Raw genomic sequence first — 20049 nt, 5'->3', positions numbered from 1 at the left:
AATAACTTTAACTTTTGGACTGAAACAGATCCTCCATCCCCACCACGCTGGCTTGAGGTGGTTAACATTTCAAAGATTGACTGTGAACTGAAATGGACTGAACCAGAAAACGATGGTGGCTCTCCTGTTACCAACTATGTTGTTGAGAAAAGAGATGTAAGACGCTGGACCTGGCAGACTGTGGACACTACGGTGAAAGACACAAAATACACTGTCACTCCACTCAATGAGGGATCTCTATATGTGTTCCGTGTGGCAGCTGAGAATGCTGTGGGTGTGAGTGAATTCTATGAGCTGGAGGACTCTGTTCTCGCAAAAGATACTTTTAGTAAGTGCAAATGTTCATAATGGAAGTATAATGATTTCTATACTGTTTTAACGTTAACAGATCAGAGAGCAGTTAAGATAACATATCATTGCTTCTGTCTTTAGCGACTCCTGGGCCTCCTTATGCTTTGACTGTGGTTGCGGTATCCAAGAGGCATGTTGACCTGAAATGGGAGCCTCCCAAAAGTGACGGTGGAAGACCAATCACAAAGTATGTAGGCATTATATAACACACATACTATGGGGGGTACTGATGAACAACAACGCAAGTTCATCAAAAGAATTGCGAGTTGTTCAACACGAGAAGATAAACTTCATATCGTCAAGCCAAAATGTGATTTTCTTTTGTATTATATCAACACATTCACACACAAAAAGCCCTCAAATTTATCAAAACAATTCATCAATTTCCTCACAAGTGAAATAGAGAGATTTATGTCACAGTTTTGGTTCTCCGTGTCCCAGATGGAGCTCATATGAAAAATACAAGTGGTGGATTTCCCAGGAAAGCACTCGTGTCTCTATATGGCCCATTCTATAATTGCGGGTACATTTCAGGTGTTGACTCTGTCATCAACTCTGTTATCGTTAAACTGGGCAATCAATTAACAGAATTGACAATAACAGAGTTGACATTTCCTGTCTTAACTCTGCATGCTAACCTCAAACTAGCGACCACATGGCATGTATAAAAACAGAATTTTATGGATTTTAATTATATTATTTTTTTTAATGAGTGAGAGATTCACTCCAATATCACAATAACAGAGTTGACACATAATTAATCTCCTGTTGGTGTAAAATCCTCAACATTTTGTCCAAATTAATGAAAGAAGAAACAGAACATACCTCACTGCCTTTCTGAAGTTTCCCGCCAGAGGAAGTGACATCACTCGGTGCAGGTGTCATGCGTATTATTAAAAGTCTTTGTGGATTTTATGTGGTTTTATAACAGAGTTAACAGAGTTGACAAGAACATTGGGACGGATAAAAAATATATTTTTTTAAATACTAAAATTTTATATCATACAGAATATAGAGTTTCTATGCAACTGATTTGATAACAGTGAATAGAATAAGCCCAAAGAAAAAAACAGTGTTAGACTGAATCACTTCCTGTTTATTGGAGTTGAATGGATGAATCAGGAGTTGAAGACAGCCAGTAATGTGGGGGAGGGGTGGGAGTCATTTAATTAATGTTTTATGGATAAATTTGGTTTAAAATGTATATTAAGCATCGCTGTTGGTGAAAGTTTCTCATAATTTGCATTATTGTTCAAAACTGATTCAATAAAGATTTATTTTGTGGAAAATGACAAAAGCTTTATCTCAGAGACGTGAAACGTACCCCAAATTCTAGAATGACCAATGGTATGAATTCTGGTTTATATAATTCATCAGCATATTTCATATCATGCAGTATAATAACATGGACATAACCATACTTATAGATATGTTATTGAGAAGAAGGAGAAAGTGGGCACCCGCTGGTTAAAGTCTGGAAAGACATCAGGACCTGAAAACAAGTACAAGGTGACGGATGTTGATGAGGGTACCGAGGTGCAGTTCCAGGTCCGTGCTGAAAATGAGGCTGGAGTTGGCGACCCAAGTGAACCTACAGAAATTATTACCATTGAAGATCCTATAAGTATGTCAACACATTTTTGCAAACATCATATGTCACAAATTAGACTTTTGCTACAAGTACATGAATAATGCATTATACAATGGCTCGTTTTAGGCCCACCATCTCCTCCAATTGAGGTTAAGATTGTTGATGCCAGCAGAGAGCACATCAATATCACATGGAAAGCACCAGAAAAGAATGGGGGAAGTCCTGTTACTGGGTATCATGTTGAGCTGTCTGAGGCTGACACAGATAAGTGGATGAGGATCAATGCTCGTCCCATAAAAGAGTTCAGATTCAAGGCTGAAGATGGCATTATTCCTGAGAAACAGTATGTTCTTAGAGTCCGTGCTATCAATGCTGTTGGTGTCAGTGAGCCCTCTGAAATCTCAGACAAAGTCTTTGCTAAAGATCCAGACAGTAAGCATTGTGTTTTTTTTTTTTTTTCAAAACAGCACTGATTTGAATAGTGTTTCTGTAAAAGTTTGTTTTTGTAATATCTAAATTTATATATATATATATATATATATATATATATATATATATATATATATATATATATATATATATATATATATGTGTGTGTGTGTGTGTGTGTGTGTGTGTGTGTGTGTATTTATTTATTTATTTATTTATTTATTTATTTTTAATCTCATAGGTGCACCAAAAATTGATTTGGAGACCCAAGACATTGTTGTTGTTGAGGGAGAGAAGTTGTATCTAAAGATCCCTTATAGAGCAATTCCGAAGCCATCAATGGTTTGGAAGAAGGGTGAGGCAGAACTGAAGGCAGATGACAGGCTGACTATGAGATGTGAACTCAACAGTCTTCACCTTGAGCTTCTAAAATGCAAGCATGAAGATGCTGGTGTCTACACAGTCACTGTAGAAAACAGTCTGGGCTCAGCTACTGGAACAATTAATGTTAAAGTGATTGGTAAGAGAGCTGTGGATTTTTTTTCTGTCTTAAGTCATATTTTGTTCAGAAAACCAACAATTAACCAAATGGATTCCATCAATAGGTCTGCCTGGACAATGCAAGAGCATCTCTCCAAGTGAAGTCACCAAGAACTCCTGTAAAATTTCATGGGAACCTCCAGAGAGTGATGGTGGTAGCCCTATTTTGCACTATATACTGGAGCGCAGAGAGGCTCAGAAGAAGACATTCTTGCCTGTGATGCCTGGAGTCAATGTACTAAGCTTTGTAGCCAAAGACCTGATGATGAATGGTGAATATTACTTCAGAGTTAAGGCTGTTAACAGAATTGGTAGTGGTGAATATCTTGAGCTTCGCAACCCTGTCATTACAGAGGAGCAGAAGCGTAAGTATAATTACCTTTTAAACAAATGCAATATTAACCACATTATTCCAAGTTTTTTTTTTTATTGTTTGGTTAATTATTTTTGTCCTTTGAATTTTTCTTTTTGAAATATTTCAGAGCGGCCTGACCCACCAATTGAGGTTGAGGCACACAACCCTACCTCTCAGTCCGTTACAGTTACTTGGAAAGCCCCACCCTATGATGGTGGCTGTCCAATTACTGGCTATATTCTGGAGAAAATTGAGAAGGATGGTGATAGATTTGTGAGATGTGTTCCAGACCTGGTTCCTGGTTTCTCCTACACCATCACTGGCTTGACAGAAGGCACAGAATATCAGTTCCGTGTTCGTGCAGAAAATGTGGCTGGAGAAAGTGAGCCTTCCCGCAGCACTCCCCTAATAAAGGCTGCAGATCCTGTTGGTATGTACAATGGCACAGCAGTAAAATAACATCACAAATACATCTAAAAATACTTATTAAATGAATGTTATTTAATTTAGATCCACCAAAGGTGTCACTACATGCACGAATTGCATCGGGCCTGACCATCAGGAAGGGTGAAGAGATGAGACTAGATGCCCACATTTCTGGATCACCATACCCCACTGTGACATGGTTCAGGAATGATGAGAATGTCCAGAAGACTGTCAAGAAGAAGCCACAATTCTTTGTGAAAAGGAAAAAGAAGACCAAGGCTTTTCATCCCGAACCAGAGGAGGAGTTCTATCCTCCACTTCCAGATCGTTTGTCATTTGACCGTAGCAAGAGAGGCGAGACTGCCATGATGGTGCGTGAGGCCGTCAGAGATGATCATGGACTTTTCACCATCAGAGTTGAGAATACTCATGGTTTTGCAACTGCATCTTGTGTTGTCAATGTTCTTGGTAGGTTCTTGTGTTTTATGTTGGTACTTTTCCACATTTGTGAAACTGTAATCTGTGATTAGCGGATTGTTCTAAAATGTGTTTTGCTATAATCTATAGATAAGCCTGGACCACCTGTAAACTTTGGATTTGATGAGCTCAGAAAAGACTCTGTCACATGCACATGGGATGCACCACTTGATGATGGTGGCAGTGAAATCATCAACTATATCCTGGAGAAAAAAGACAACACCACAGATGAAATTGGTTGGGTTACTGTTACCTCAACCCATAAAGGATACAACTACCCTGTGACCAAACTCATTGAAGGAAAAGAGTATATTTTCCGAGTGACAGCTGAAAACAAGTCTGGCTGTGGCCCACCATGCTATTCTGAGCCGCTTGTTGCAAAAAATCAGTTTGGTAAAATGTGCATGATTCTCATTTGTAGAATTTAAATCAAACAGTATCACTGCATATTATTCAAAAAACATCAGCTATAAAAATGGTAGTACAATTACTGGATGTTTATTTTTAAAAATTTTGGTATTCCAGATCCTCCTGATGCTCCTAACATGCCCAGAATTGGAGAGGTCACTGCCAGCAGTGTTGCTTTGTCTTGGCATGAACCTAAGGACAATGGTAGTCCCATCTTGGGCTACTGGATCGAGAGACGTGAGGTCAACAGCAAGTACTGGACCAGAGTGAACCGCAATCTTCTCAGCGCCCTGGCACTGAAGGTTGAGGGTCTTATGGAAGGCCTGGTTTATGTCTTCAGAGTTTGTGCTGAAAATCTTGCTGGCCCTGGAGAATTCAGTGTTCCAACTGATCCTGTGGTTGCAATGGATCCAATCTGTAAGCTTCGTATTTATTTCACATGTTGGCTAAAATACTAAAGAGAGAATAATTATTATGCAATTTTAACAAGGTCATAAATACTCAAATAGACCTATTACTGATATAACATATTTGTGCAGTGCCTCCGGGTCCTCCTGTGCCAAGAATTGTTGATACTACAAATACAACAGTTGAAATTGCCTGGATTCCTCCGTTGTACAATGGTGGTGGAGATATTCTAGGATATCATGTTGAGCGTTGCCTTGTTGGGGAGAAAGAATGGATTCGTAGCACTGAGTTCAGATGCAAGGAATGCAAGTACACCTTGACTGGACTGACGGAGGGAGCAGATTATAACATTCGTGTATATGCTGTAAATGAAGCTGGTCATGGAACCCCAGGAATGACTGAACCAGTTCAAGTGAAAGAGCCTGAACGTAAGCTTATAAAAAATACAGTTCGTAAAGCATTATTAATGAATAGTAATTATATGTCTAATGTAATGTTTATTCTATAACAGAGGCCCCAGGAATTGAGTTTGATATCTCTGTAAGGAATGGAGTTATAATAAAAGCTGGAGAGACTCTGCGTATACCAGCTTATGTTGTCGGCAGACCGATACCAGAGGTAAAATGGACAAAAGATGATGCTGAACCTGACAAAGAACGTGTGATTATTGAAACTGTTGGAAAATGCAGCACTGTAAATATCAAGAATGCTCTGAGAACTGACCATGGCAAATATGAGATCACAGGAACCAACCCCAGTGGAACGAAATCTGCTTTTATAAAGGTTGATGTCATGGGTAAGTCTAAGTCAGCATCTTTAGGGCCATCGTATGTTTCTAATTGTCATAATAGTTTTAAAATACCTGTCTTTCTTTTTTGTGTAAAAGATGTTCCTGGACCAGTGGTTGATCTCAAAACAGTCCATGTCAGCAAGAAGATGATCTCCCTGACTTGGTCTGATCCTGTTGATAATGGTGGAAGTGATATCATGGGATATGTTGTTGAGAGAAAAGATGCCAAAATGCACATCTACAGGCAACCACTGGAAATTGCTTCATGCAAATGTGACATTGTTGGCCTTCTTGATGGTGAAGAATATATGTTCAGAGTGGTTGCCAGAAACAAGTATGGCCTTGGTGTCCCTGTTGAACTTGGACCTGTCCTATCTGTGGATCCTAAAGGTAACACCAGTTCAACTGATCTCTCATCCTTTTTTCTTGCTTAGTTTAAAGACATTCACAGCAGTAATGAACACTGGCGTTTTTTATTTTGAATATCTGGAAATTTCAGGTGTACCATCTGCCCCAGAGAAGCTTCACTACACTGCAAGGACCAAGAACACTGTTACACTTGCTTGGCAGCCTCCTCACAGTGATGGTGGTGCTCCCATCAGAGGCTATTATGTTGAAAAGAAGCGACAAGACAGTGATGAATTTGATGTTGCCAATCATCAGGTCTGCAAAGATCTCACGATTACACTCGAAAATCTGAATGAGAACATGATGTATGACTTCAGAGTGAAGGCTGTCAATGAGGTTGGCGATGGTGCACCATCCAGACCAATAAATGTCCATATTCAAGATGATGAGTGTATGTAATAGTTTTATTATATAATTTACTGTCATAACAATTATTTTACATTTTGTATATTTGACAATATTTGTGTTTTTCATCTCTTTTAGTTGCCCCAACTGTGACTCTGTTGAAGTACTTCAAGAGCAATACCATAACTGTCAAGAAAGGAGCAGCCATTGAAATCCCTGCTGAAATTGCTGGTCTGCCATTGCCCACCTTTGAGTGGACAAAGAATGGAGTTGTTCTTGAAAAACCAACTGAGACCATGACACTTGAATCTGAGGAGATTAACAGACAAACTATTAAAACCAAGATTGCCATTCCTGAAACCGTAAGACAAGACACAGGCTTGTACAAATTAGCTGCTACAAATATTCATGGGACGGGCCAACAAATTATCAGAGTTGACATTTTAGGTATGGCTTTACTTTTCCTAATATGTTTTATGACAGCTTGATAGCAATTAATTACAGCTCTGCCCCCAGACAAGCGCACATAATTTGACTTAGCAAATAATTAATAAGCTTTTTATTTACATACATTAATTAAGCTCTTTATGAAAGTATGTACAATCAGTAAAAATAACTGTTCATAAAATCCTCAGGATACATATTAAATAATAATCTAGGTGAAGGTTTGCTTTTTTAGTTCTTAATTGTCTCTTTTTTCCCCTCTAGATCGTCCCTCACCACCACAAAATGTTGTGGTCTCTGATATTAAGGCTGAATCTTGCTACCTCACTTGGAATGCTCCAGAGGACAATGGAGGAAGTGACCTCACCAATTATATTGTTGAAAAGAGGGATGCCAGCAAAAAGAAATCGGACTGGGAGCAACTGACATGTTGCATTATGGACAGGCGCTATGGGGTTAGTGTGTTGTGAACATCCTGTGTTTTTAAACAATAGTTTAATTAATGAAGATAATTAATTTTGTAATTATGAAACACTGGTACTAATTCTGATCTTTGTGACATTTTTCTTAAAGGTGTACAAGCTTGAAACCTATGGCACTTACCAGTTCCAGATAAAAGCAGAGAACAAGTTTGGAGTCAGTGATGGGTGTGAATCAGAGAAAGTTGTCCTCAAGGATCCATATGGTCTTCCTGGTCCACCCCAGAGACCAAGAATCCTTGGGCATACTTGTTCATCTATGCTGGTAGCTTGGGATCCTCCAAAGGACAATGGTGGATCAACCATTCAGGGCTACTGGCTTGAAAAAAGAGAAAGAGGAGCTGTATACTGGAGTCGAGTCAACAGGGCTCCTGTAACAAAGCCAGCTGTTAAAAGCTTAGAATACAACGTGCTGCATCTCATTGACGGTATCGAGTACCAGTTCCGTGTGATGGCACAAAATGCTGCTGGCATTGGTCCCCCAAGTGAGGCAACCGAATGTGTGTTTGCCTTGGATCCAAGCAGTAAGTTTAAATTTTGCTGCATTACTTTTCAAATAAAGTTTTGTGTTGGCTGTTTTTAAACAAATTTTACCTTTATTCTACAGACCCACCAAGCCAGCCAACTGCACCTCAAATGAAAGACAAGACAACAAGCAGTGTATCTTTAGCCTGGACTCCACCAGATAAGGATGGTGGAAGCCCCATTAAAGGCTATATTGTTGAGGTTCAGGATGAAGGCTCAGAAGAGTGGAGAAGAGTGAATCAACCTGAAAAGCCCATTCTCGCTACATCTTACACTGTGACAGGCCTCAAAGAGAACAAGAAGTGTCGATTCAGGATTGTTGCTCTTAATGCTGCTGGTGAGTCCGAACCAAGTCCCAGGACTGCTGACATTCTGGTACAGGATATCCTGGGTAAGATTTGCCTTTGCATTCCATGAAAAAATATATTTTTTAAACTTTTGTAGTTTCCATGCCTTTTTTTCAGCCTAATTGGTTTGGAAAACTGACCTTTCTCTTTTTGGCATTAATTGATTTGTTATACTGAAATTTGAAAATTGATTTGTTATACTGAAATTTTACAGAGGAACCCATTATTACGCTTGAAGTCTCAGCTCATGACCTGCTTTCTTGTCATGCTGGAACAACAATTAAAATCCCTGCCACCGTATCAGGCAGACCTACTCCAAAGGTCAAATGGGAATATGATGGAACTGCCACAACAGCAATAAAGAATGAGCAACACACTCTTCCAGTGGAGTCCGAGGTAAGACATTGCTTATTCATAATGCTTCGGGATCAAAACCCCTAATACAGTTCCCATGAAATTAATACTGTTGTATTAAAAATTATTCAACAGGTCTCAGTGACTGATACCACAGCAGTAGTTACTATCCCTGAGTGTAAGCTCAAGCACTCTGGAGACTACATCATTACTGCTTCTAATAAAGCTGGTACTAAAGTGGTTAAAGTCCATGTAACAGTACTTGGTAAGACAAAGAATGTTTGGTAAACAAAACTTTGGCCATACAAACAAAAACTATTTAATAAACAAAATTATTTTCTTCAGATTTGCCTGGGCCACCCAAAAACCTCAAAATCAGTGACATCACAAGAAGTACATGCAGACTTACATGGAAGCCTCCAGATAATGATGGTGGTGCGAGAATCAAGAGCTACTACATTGAGAAGAAGACAGTTGAAGGAAAAGCCTGGACAAAGGTCAACCCAGCCTGTGCCAGTCAGTCCTTGGTAGTCCCAGACCTTGCTGAGGGACAAGACTACTTGTTCCGTATTCGGGCTGAGAATCGCTTTGGTATTGGGCCTGCTCTGGAAACCTTCCAAAGGACAAGAGCAAAGGATCCCATCTGTAAGTATAAAGTTTCAGTGATCCTCTCATCAAATGCAAATTTGTCATGAAATATGTAGGGACTGCTCAGTGAAAAGGCTGTATATTTGCAGATCCTCCTGATGCACCCACAAGAGTCAAAATAGTTGATGTATCCAAGGGGACGGTGACGCTGACATGGAAACCACCCAAAAATGATGGTGGATCCCCTGTAACTCACTACATTGTGGAACGACTTTGGTGGGATTCTAGTGGAAAGCAGAAAGAGTCCTGGAGACAGTGCAATAGACGCGACATTGATACCACGACCTTCAAAGTGGAGGACCTCCACGAGGGTGCTGAGTATGAATTCCGCGTCAAGGCTGTAAATGAGGCTGGTGCAAGTAGACCATCTTCTACTGCAGGACCCATCATCGTTAAGGACCAGACAAGTGTGTCAAATACACCTAGGTTTATTCATTGTGTAGCAAGGCTTGATCTGAAATGCTACTATTGTTACTATTGCAAATTAATCCTAGTAAACTGATTGCATTTGTTTGTTGTTTGCTGTGTTAGTGTTTCTAAGTATTACTGAGCATTAAATAATGAGTTATTTAACATTTAACAAATGTTTTCTTTTGTCTAGGGGCACCTTCCATTGAGCTTGAAGAGTTCATGGAAGTGGAGCAGGCTACAGATATCAGCATTGTCGCTAAAATCAAGGGATGCCCATTCCCCACACTTACCTGGCAGAAGGCCCCACCCCACAAAAGTGATGCCAAGGTTGATATTGAATATGATGAACATATCAATAAGCTTGTGACTGATGATAGCTGCACTCTGCTGATCCAGCAAGGCAAACGCTCAGACACTGGTCTCTATACACTCACTGCCAGCAACAGCTTAGGCAAGGTCTCTAAAGAGATGAGGCTGAATGTTCTAGGTAGGTGATTCAAATATCAAATTACTTACTATTGGTATAATCACTACATTGGAATGTAAATCAATCAATACATTGACCTTACTGTAATTCATCACCACATTTTCATTTTCAGGACTTCCGGGACCTCCTTCCGCACCAATCAAGTTTGAGGAGATTCATGCTGAAAATATCACCCTGTCGTGGCTACCTCCTATAGATGATGGTGGCTCCAAAATCACTAACTACACCATAGAGAGACGTGTTGCTAATAGAAAAACATGGGTCCCTGTCCCAGGTGCACCCAAAGAGCGTATGTTCACAATTGAGGGTCTCATGCCTGGCCATGAGTATCTGTTCCGCATCAGGGCACAGAATAAATATGGAGTTGGTGAACCTCTTGACAGTGAATCAGAGGTTGCCAGAGATATTTTCAGTAAGTAGTTATGCTCAAAAAGAACAGCCATTAGAAATTCATTAGCTCAGTTTTACCCTTAACATATTGCATCCTTTTTATAGCTATTCCTGGCCAGTGTGAGAAACCAACCCTATCAAGCATTACAATGGATTCAATGACTGTAAACTGGGAAGAGCCAGATACAGATGGTGGCAGTCCAATTACTGGCTACTGGCTTGAACGCAAAGAGACCTCATCAAAACGCTGGAACAGAGTTACCCGTGATCCAATCAGGCCCATGCCTTTTGGCGTTTCTTACAAAGTTACAGAACTCATTGAAGGCTGTCAGTACCTGTTCCGTGTGACTGCAATCAATGCAGCTGGATGTGGACCCCCAAGTTTACCATCTGACCCAACCATTGCCAGAGATCCAATTGGTGAGCAGCTACATTTATATATACAGCTACACTTAGGGCAGATGCTTATATCAAATACAAATTACAATTGAGCTGAGTAGCTGAGAGTTAAGAGCCTTGTTCAAGGGGCAACACTGATAGCTTGACAGTACCAGAATTTGAACATTCAACCTTCAATCAGTAATCCAGAGCCCTAACCACTGAGCCACCACTGCTCTACAGGGACATTACAATAGTGATTCTTCTACTTGTGATTATATCAGAGTCTCAGAGTTACATATTTCTCTTTTTGATTAGTTCCTCCTTCACCGCCAACCCCCAAAGTTACTGACTGGACAAAGACAACAGCTGACTTGGAATGGATTCCACCTCTAAAAGATGGAGGCTCAAGGATCGTGGGTTACTATGTTGAATACAAAGAGGAAGGCACAGAGGCATGGGTTAAGGTATGCTGTAAACTCAAATACTTTCTTGACTACATGTGATAAGCTACTGTCCCAGTCAGCAGTGGCAGATTTAGATATGTGCAACATCTTGGCAGGGATGGCACAGGGCATCTGTACATAAAAATAAAAAATCAGAACAGCGACATTTTCACGATTGGCTTCCTGTAGCTCATTTGCACATCACTCAGTGATGTCACCATGTGGGTCAATTAAGAGTGGGTGCCTTGATTCTAGTTTGTGAGCTAGGTAGGTTACTTCCTGATCTTACTCTCAGAAGTGCAAAGGAGGGGGGCAGGGGCATATTTGTTGACCTTAGCGCGACCAACTGGAAGTCCAAGGTAGGGGGAATGGGGGCATTTAAATGAGAAGAAACCTTTATTCATCACATGCACACTTCAAGCACAGTGAAATTCATCCTCTGCATTTAACCCATCTGAAGCAGTGAACACACACACACACACACACACACACACACACACACACACACAGAGCAGTGGGCAGCCACACCAGAGCGCCCGGGGAGCAGTCAGGGGTTCGGTACCTCGCTCAAGGGCACCTCAGCCCAAGGTCGCCCCACATCAACCTAACTGCATGTCTTTGGATTGTGGGGGAAACCGGAGCACCCGGAGGAAACCCACGCGGACATGGGGAGAACATGCAAACTCCGCACAGAAAGGCCCTCGCCGGCTGCTGGGTTCAAACCCGGCACCTTCTTGCTGTGAGGTGACCATGCTAACCACTACACCACAGCAAGAAGGTTCCGGGTTCGAACCCAGCAGCCGGCGAGGGCCTTTCTGTGTGGAGTTTGCATGTTCTCCCCGTGTCTGCGTGGGTTTCCTCTGGGTGCTCCGGTTTCCCCCACAATCCAAAGACATGCAGTTATTACCTCTAACTTTGTACAGGACTTATGCAATTAGTAAAATCAGAGGAGAAACATGCAAAAAATATTTTTTAGATATTTTTGCAGCTTTGTCACTTCTTTATGAGTATAATATTATGCATGTAATGAAATAGGCTTGTACAACACTTATATTTATTAGCCAATGTTGCTTTGTTGCTTATTTCACAATATTCTATTTTCTGTCCAACTAGCTTACATAGCGTTGAATATACTGTAATTTCACACAGTTTCATCATGATAATATGTGTAACCTGGAGAAAAACAATTACACCTTACGAGCACAATATTGATCATTAATTTCATTGACCTGACATCATAATAGTTTTCTGTGATTGTGCTGACTAGGTCCGGAGCTGAGTAAGGAATTTACAATGCAGTATGCTAACTTAAAAGATGTCTATAAAAAGAAAATCATACATTGGCTTGAAGATATGAAGTTTATCTTCTCGTGTTGAAAAACTCATATTTTTCATATGAAATACATCACGGATCTGAGTGACGTCTCATCTCATCTCATCTCATCTCATTATCTGTAGCCGCTTTATCCTGTTCTACAGGGTCGCAGGCGAGCTGGATCCTATCCCAGCTGACTACGGGTGAAAGGCGGGGTTCACCCTGGACAAGTCGGCAGGTCATCACAGGGCTGACACATAGACACAGACAACCATTCACACTCACATTCACACCTACGCTCAATTTAGAGTCACCAGTTAACCTAACCTGCATGTCTTTGGACTGTGGGGGAAACCGGAGCACCCGGAGGAAACCCACGCGGACACGGGGAGAACATGCAAACTCCGCACAGAAAGGCCCTCGCCGGCCACGGGGCTCGAACCCGGACCTTCTTGCTGTGAGGCGACAGCGCTAACCACTACACCACCGTGCTGCCCACCATTATTATTATTATTATTATTATTGTTATTATTTAATTAATTTTTTTATTGCTATACTAGTAAGAGAGGCAGCAAGGAAAGTGCTAGGGTGGTCATCAGGAAGGAGGAAGGAAGACAAGGAGACATGGCGGTGGAATAAAGAAGTGCAGGAAATTATAAAAGAGAAGAGGCTAGCAAAGAAGAATTGGGATGATCAGAGAGACGAGGAAAGCAGGCAGTTATACAGAGAGACGAGACAGAAGGCAAAAAGAGCGGTAACGAAGGCGAAAGCAGATGCATACCAGGAGTTGTATGAAAGACTGGAGACCAAAGAAGGAGAGAAAGACCTGTACAGACTAGCTAGGCAGAGAAACAAGGAAGCGAGGGATGTACAGCAGGTAAGAGTGATGAAAGATGTAAATGGAAATGTGCTGACAAACAAAGAGAGTGTATTAAGAAGGTGGAAAGAATACTTTGAGGATTTATTAAATGAGGAGAATCCAAGAGAGAAAAGGTCAGATTCACTGGAGACAGCAAATCAGGAAGCAGAGTTGGTTAGTAAGGATGAGGTGAGGGCAGCCATGAAAAGAATGAAGACTGGGAAAGCAGTCGGACCAGATGGTATCCCGATTGAGGCTTGGAGATGTTTGGGTGAGATGGCTGTGGAGTTCCTAACGAGATTGTTTAATAAGATCCTAGAGAATGAGAAAATGCCAAATGAATGGAGAGCTGCATTAATTACAGAGCTGCAGTAATTACAGAGGGATAAAATTGATGAGCCACACCATGAAGCTATGGGAAAGGGTATTGGAGGCGAGATTGAGAAGAGAGGTAGCAATCTGTGAACAGCAGTACGGGTTTATGCCAAGGAAGAGCACGTCGGATGCAATTTTTGCTTTAAGAATGTTAATGGAGAAGTACAGAGAAGGCCAGAGAAAGCTACATTGTGTGTTTGTAAACCTAGAGAAGGCATACGATAGAGTGCTGAGAGATGCGTTATGGTATTGTATGAGAAAGTGTGGAGTGAATGAGGAGTATATCAGAGTGGTGCAAGACATGTTTGAGAACAGTGAAACAGCAGTGAGGTGTGCAGTCGGAACGACTGAATAGTTCACGGTGAAGGTGGGACTTCATCAAGGATCTGCTTTGAGTCCTTTCTTGTTTGCCATAGTGATGGATAGCTTGATGGACGAAGTGAGGCAAGAGTCACCATGGAACATGATGTTTGCGGATGATATTGTGATATGTGATGAAAGTAGAAAGGAGGTTGAGTTGGGTTTGGAGAGATGGAGAGATGCATTGGAACGAAGAGGAATGAAGGTGAGCAGGAGCAAAACAGAATACATGTGCATCAAGGAGAATGAGGATGAGAGTGTAGTGAAGATGCAAGGAGCAGACATAAAGAAAGTTGGTCAATTCAAGTCCCTGGGGTCAACTGTGCAGGAAAATGGGGGCTGCGATAGTGAGGTGAGAAAGAGAGTGCAGGCAGGGTGGAGCAGGTGGAGAAGGATTTCGGGAGTCATTTGTGATAGGAAAGTCCCAGCAAAAGTGAAAGGTAAGATGTATAAGACAGTAGTGAGAGCAGCTGTGATGTATGGATTGGAGACCGTACCCTTAACGAAGAGACAGGAGACAAAGTTGGAGGTGGCGGAGTTGAGGATGTTAAGGTTTGCGATGGGAGGTTGGACAGGATAAGGAACGAGCACATCAGAGGGACAGCACATGTGGAGAGCTTGGGAATGAAGCTAAGAGAGATGAGACTGAGATGGTTTGGGCACATCCTGAGAAGAGATGCAGAGCATGTTGGAAGGAGAATGTTGAGGATGGAGCTGCCAGGCACACGAAAATGAAGAAGGCCAAAGAGGAGATACATGGATGTGGTGAGAGAGGACATGAAAGTGGCAGGTGTGGTAGAGAAGGATGCAGAAGACAGGGAGCAATGGAGACGAAAGCTCCGCTGTGGTGACCCCTAATCGGGAGCGGCCAAAAGAAGAAGAAGATGATGATTATTATTATTATTATTATTATTATTATTATTATTATACTACAAAATCTTCCGTATTTAACAAAGCAAATCTGGCAGCCATATTTGTTTACAAATTGTCATAGTCACTCACTAGCACAGAAGTTGTATGTGTAATATGTATCTTATGGCATTTTCAATTCACTGCGACAGTTTACTGTGGGCGCTTCCAGCAAACAAAGAAATGCTTCTGTGCATATGCAGCAGAAAAGTTGTCATTGGATATTCACATCAGCTCCGACATGTGATGTCATGTTGTCTTGAGTACCATGCAATATCGTAAACCATATTCAACGCTCGTTTTCCATTAGGTAGAGTGACGTAATACATGTAAGATAAGCGATATGCTAACAATATTGCATCAAACCAAATGAATGAAACCCGCTAGAAGGGAATAAAAACACATGTTTTTATTCCATCTAAAAAGTGTCCTGTATGGATAATAATTCCCGATATTTCACCCCGATGATGTCACTCCCAGTGTTTTCCCGCTGAGTAGATGCACGTTGTCAAAATAGTGAACTGGTTCAAAATTAAAATTATTTTGATTAATTTGTGGGTTTTTTTTAATTGATTTTTTTTTTTTGTAGATGTGTCCATATAATATCAAGAACATTACATGGTCATGTGAAGATATGAAGTTTATCTTTTCGTGTTGAAAATATTTCACTTGTTCGCTTCACTCAACCATGAAATCATTCACCACTCGAACATAAACTTCATATTTTCACACCACCATGTAATATTCTCATAAGTTGCATTTATTTGTGATTTGTGTGTTGTTCTAAATCTCTAAATGGTGAATGGCCACTGAACCCAATAAACTGCATTTTAATATACTCTGGGGGTTTTTTCTATGATGAGTGTGAAAATAATTGATTCTAATTACTTCGTATTATTCTAGGCCAAAGATAAAGAAGTCAGAGGAACCAGATTTGTAATCACTGGGCTGAAAGAGAATGGATTTTACAAGTTTAGAGTGATGGCATTCAATGCTGCTGGGGTCAGTGAACCAGGAGAAGTTTCTGATGTTCTTGAAATGAAGGACAACATAAGTAAGTCTGAGCAACAATGCTATATTTTTAATGTTATTGTACCTATTCTTTTGTAAACGTTGGATACACTTTAAGAAGAAGAAGAAACCTTGATTTGTCACATGCACACTTCAAGCACAGTGAAACTCAACCTCTGCATTTAACCCATCTGAAGCAGTGAACACACACACACACACACACACACACACACACACACACACACACACACACACACACACACACCCAGAGCAGTGGGCAGCCACACCAGAGCGCCCGGGGAGCAGTCAGGGGTTCGGTACCTCGCTCAAGGGCACCTCAGCCCAAGGCCGCCCCACATCAGCCTAACTTAGTTTTTCTTTAAATTCGTAACATATTTGTTTTCATATTCCAGTTGCCCCAGGACTCGAACTGGATCTCTCAATGAAAGAGAGGATGGTTTTCCATGCAGGCGGCGTGATCCGCCTCATAGCATATGTGTCAGGCCAGCCTGCACCTGAGATCACTTGGAACAGAGATAGTGGAGTTGTCCCGCCAGAGGCCACTACTGAGACCACGTCAATCAGCACGTCATTAGTAATTAAGAATTGCACTAGAAAGCAACAAGGGGTGTACAGCTTAACAGCAAAGAATGCTGGAGGAGAGGTGAAGAGGACCGTCATTGTTGATGTTATTGGTAAGCAGGAGTATTAAGACATGTATTATGATAAGCTGGAGTATTTAGACATCTGTAAATAAATGAAAACACATTGTGACATTATTTTCTTTAATTTCCTTCCCCAGATGTTCCTGGTCCAGTTGGTATACCGTTTCAAGCAGAGAATCTTACTACTGACTCATGCAAATTAACATGGTTCTTCCCAGAGGATGACGGTGGTTCTCCTATATCTAACTACGTAATTCAGAAACGTGAAGCTGAACGCAAAGCTTGGACAGCATGCTCATATAATGCTGCTAGGCAAAATGCTGTGGTTCAGAATCTTGTTTTAGGTAAAGGATACTTCTTCAGAGCTGCAGCTGAAAATGCAGTAGGAGTTGGTCCATTCCGTGAAACTGCATGTGATCTTATCATCAGGGAACGTCTAAGTAAGTGGTTCTACTTTTTAACATTATACTAGCATATCATACAGTGCACATAAGTAATGTATCTGAAATATTAAAGAAACAACTGTTTTTTTTTTTTTAACAAATATGATTTTTTTTATTTAGGTGTACCAGACCGTCCAGAGGAAGTTGAGCCCGTGGCTGTCACTAAAGACTACATTAGTGTCACATGGAAGCCACCAAAGAATGATGGCGGTTGTGAAGTGACTTCCTACGTTCTAGAAGCACGCATGGTTGGCAAGGACAAGTTTCTGAGATTGACCAAAGAGAAACTGATGAACAGGAGATTCACCTATGATGGTCTCCGTGAGGGTGAAGCCTATGAATTCCGTGTGAGTGCAGTCAACGAGATTGGCCAGGGCAAGCCATCCTTCTGCAGCAAATCAATCATATGCAAAGACGAGCTTGGTATGAGAAACTAGTTCTTACTAAAAATAACAATTACATGTGGCTATTATCATAGAAATATATTTGTGTGTGTGGAGTTGACATTACTTTTCATTTATTTCAGAACCCCCAAAGATTGAACTAGACTTCCGTGACAAAATTATTGTTCGTATTGGAGAAAGCTTTGCTCTGCAGGGGCGCTACTCAGGCAAACCAGCCCCTTCTGTTACATGGTCAAGAGATGATGAGGTGCTGAAGAACGATCAACATGTTCAGATCAAGAGTACACTAAACACCATGTGCCTTGGCATTATCAAGGCTCAACGTAAACACAGCGGCAGATATTGTGTCACAGTTGAAAATTGTATTGGGGCCCGCAAAGGAATTTGCAATATCACTGTAGTTGGTAAGTTGGTCATCTTTTATATATTGTGGAAAAGTCTTAGGCACATGTAAAGAAATGCTGTTGACCAACAATGGCTTAAAATAATGAATGAAATGTTTCAACATTAAAAAATACTATAAACAGTAATCAGTAAGCCATAATAAGTGAAACAAAGTCAATATTTGGTGTGAAACGACCCTTTGCTTTAAAGAATAAAAAATAAAAAAATAGTAGTCTCAGGTCCAGTGAGTGGACATATGTGTTTTCTTTTTTAATCTGAAAAGTGATCTCTTATGGAAAATGCTGCTCAGATGCAAAGTTTTTTTTTCTGTAATATTTAATTTTGTGCTGGAAAACAAATGTTTGGACTCTAAAATGCTTTTGTACTGACTCGATAATATAGAAGTCATAAAATAGAAATCTATAACCAAGTTTGTATGAAAAAAACAAAACAGGTTGATTGTATATTGTATTGAGTTGCATATTGTATTGTATATTGTTAATGCTGTCTTATTTGGATGCATATTTCAGACCGACCAGCACCACCTGAAGGTCCAGTTATTTTTGAGAACGTTCATAGAGACCATATGGTCATTTCTTGGAAGCCTCCTCTTGATGATGGTGGATCTGCAGTTTCCAACTATATAATTGAGAAGAGAGATATTAACAGGGACATGTGGACCACTGTAACATCAGCCACCACAAAAACCACTTGCAAAGTGCCCAAGCTTACGGAAGGCCGTATATACATCTTGAGAATCAGTGCTGAGAATATGTATGGCATCAGCGACCCACTGGATTCTGAAGAAATGAAAGCCAAGGATCTTTTCAGTATGACATCAGTTTGTTTCTGGAAGTATAATTTAGACATTGTATTGTTCAGCCTTTTAATGAGCATTTTAATGTTTCAAATTTTTAGGAGTACCAGAGGCACCTGATGAACCTACAGTTAAAGAAGTGTACCATGATTCAGCCCTGGTGCTCTGGAACCGCCCTCGTGATGGCGGCAAGCCGATTACAAACTACTACTTAGAAAAGAAGGAGCCCTCTGCTAAGAGATGGTCCAGGGTGACTAGAGATCCCATCTACCCTGCTACCCAGTACAGGGTTCAAGATCTCACTGAAGGCTGTGAATATGAATTCCGTGTCACAGCAGAAAATGAAATTGGTACTGGAGACCCTAGTCCTCCTTCTAAGCCGATCTTAGCCAAGGATCCTATTGGTATGTGATTCTTATCCTTCAAACAACAGTTTATATAAGTGTAACAAAAAAAGCATATTTAATAGCAGTGAAATTGCTAACCACCATTGGCTAACACTTGAAATTAGCCAGAACTTTATTAACCTCCTAAGACCCAAGCTGTTTTTTTACATGTTTTTTTTATTTCTTTTTGCTATTTGGGCTTATTAGAACCTGATTAGAATAAAAACTAAGCATCATCTTTGATAAAATGTACTTTTTGAGAAAAAGTATGTCCACATATGTGGATTCTTGTTCTGAATTTCTAAAAAGTGCTGTCCACGTATGTGACCGCTAGGCCCTAGGAGGTTAAGGTTGTGGCTTGATGACTTATCTTTTAGAATTTTTAGCTCACCGGCCATAGGACAACGAGCTATTGCCATCATGCGGCATCTGTCCGTCCGTCCACAATTCACAAAAATTGCTACTCCTCCATGAGTTTTCAATGGATATTGATTGTGATTGTTTTGTTTTGAAGATCTAATCAGTCTGCACAAAGGTTACTTCCTGGTTTTGTGATTTCTCATTAACAAGTTGCTAATTAGGCCGGTTAACGAACTTTCAGGAAAATCGCTACTCCTCCCTCAGTTTTCACTGGATTTTGATTCTGATTGTTTTGTTTGAAGATCAAATTGTTCTAATTGTTTT

The 20049-nt window shown here is 40.7% G+C and overlaps 1 protein-coding gene across 1 annotated transcript in view; it reads left to right on the top strand.

Moving 5' to 3' along the window:
- ttn.1 (titin, tandem duplicate 1) overlaps positions 1 to 20049 on the top strand; it is a 211255-nt gene that overhangs the window by 116893 nt on the left and 74313 nt on the right. The window contains exons 111-143 of the mRNA XM_060928917.1: positions 29 to 328; positions 433 to 538; positions 1779 to 1975; positions 2069 to 2374; positions 2613 to 2891; positions 2977 to 3276; positions 3394 to 3696; positions 3777 to 4160; positions 4260 to 4562; positions 4695 to 4994; positions 5117 to 5413; positions 5497 to 5781; positions 5872 to 6165; positions 6275 to 6574; positions 6667 to 6975; positions 7237 to 7427; positions 7546 to 7975; positions 8059 to 8367; positions 8538 to 8719; positions 8813 to 8942; positions 9023 to 9322; positions 9415 to 9732; positions 9927 to 10223; positions 10336 to 10635; positions 10719 to 11033; positions 11310 to 11458; positions 16159 to 16309; positions 16680 to 16961; positions 17069 to 17371; positions 17495 to 17797; positions 17901 to 18182; positions 18693 to 18992; positions 19081 to 19383. Coding sequence (XP_060784900.1) covers positions 29 to 328; positions 433 to 538; positions 1779 to 1975; positions 2069 to 2374; positions 2613 to 2891; positions 2977 to 3276; positions 3394 to 3696; positions 3777 to 4160; positions 4260 to 4562; positions 4695 to 4994; positions 5117 to 5413; positions 5497 to 5781; positions 5872 to 6165; positions 6275 to 6574; positions 6667 to 6975; positions 7237 to 7427; positions 7546 to 7975; positions 8059 to 8367; positions 8538 to 8719; positions 8813 to 8942; positions 9023 to 9322; positions 9415 to 9732; positions 9927 to 10223; positions 10336 to 10635; positions 10719 to 11033; positions 11310 to 11458; positions 16159 to 16309; positions 16680 to 16961; positions 17069 to 17371; positions 17495 to 17797; positions 17901 to 18182; positions 18693 to 18992; positions 19081 to 19383 — 9108 coding nt within the window. The remainder of the gene's footprint in view (positions 1 to 28; positions 329 to 432; positions 539 to 1778; positions 1976 to 2068; positions 2375 to 2612; positions 2892 to 2976; positions 3277 to 3393; positions 3697 to 3776; positions 4161 to 4259; positions 4563 to 4694; positions 4995 to 5116; positions 5414 to 5496; positions 5782 to 5871; positions 6166 to 6274; positions 6575 to 6666; positions 6976 to 7236; positions 7428 to 7545; positions 7976 to 8058; positions 8368 to 8537; positions 8720 to 8812; positions 8943 to 9022; positions 9323 to 9414; positions 9733 to 9926; positions 10224 to 10335; positions 10636 to 10718; positions 11034 to 11309; positions 11459 to 16158; positions 16310 to 16679; positions 16962 to 17068; positions 17372 to 17494; positions 17798 to 17900; positions 18183 to 18692; positions 18993 to 19080; positions 19384 to 20049) is intronic.

The sequence above is a fragment of the Neoarius graeffei genome, chromosome 9, assembly GCF_027579695.1.
Source record: "Neoarius graeffei isolate fNeoGra1 chromosome 9, fNeoGra1.pri, whole genome shotgun sequence".
Classification (NCBI taxonomy): domain Eukaryota; kingdom Metazoa; phylum Chordata; class Actinopteri; order Siluriformes; family Ariidae; genus Neoarius; species Neoarius graeffei.
The sequence above is the reverse complement of the archived record's forward strand: the minus strand, read 5'-3'. Positions and strand labels throughout refer to the sequence as shown.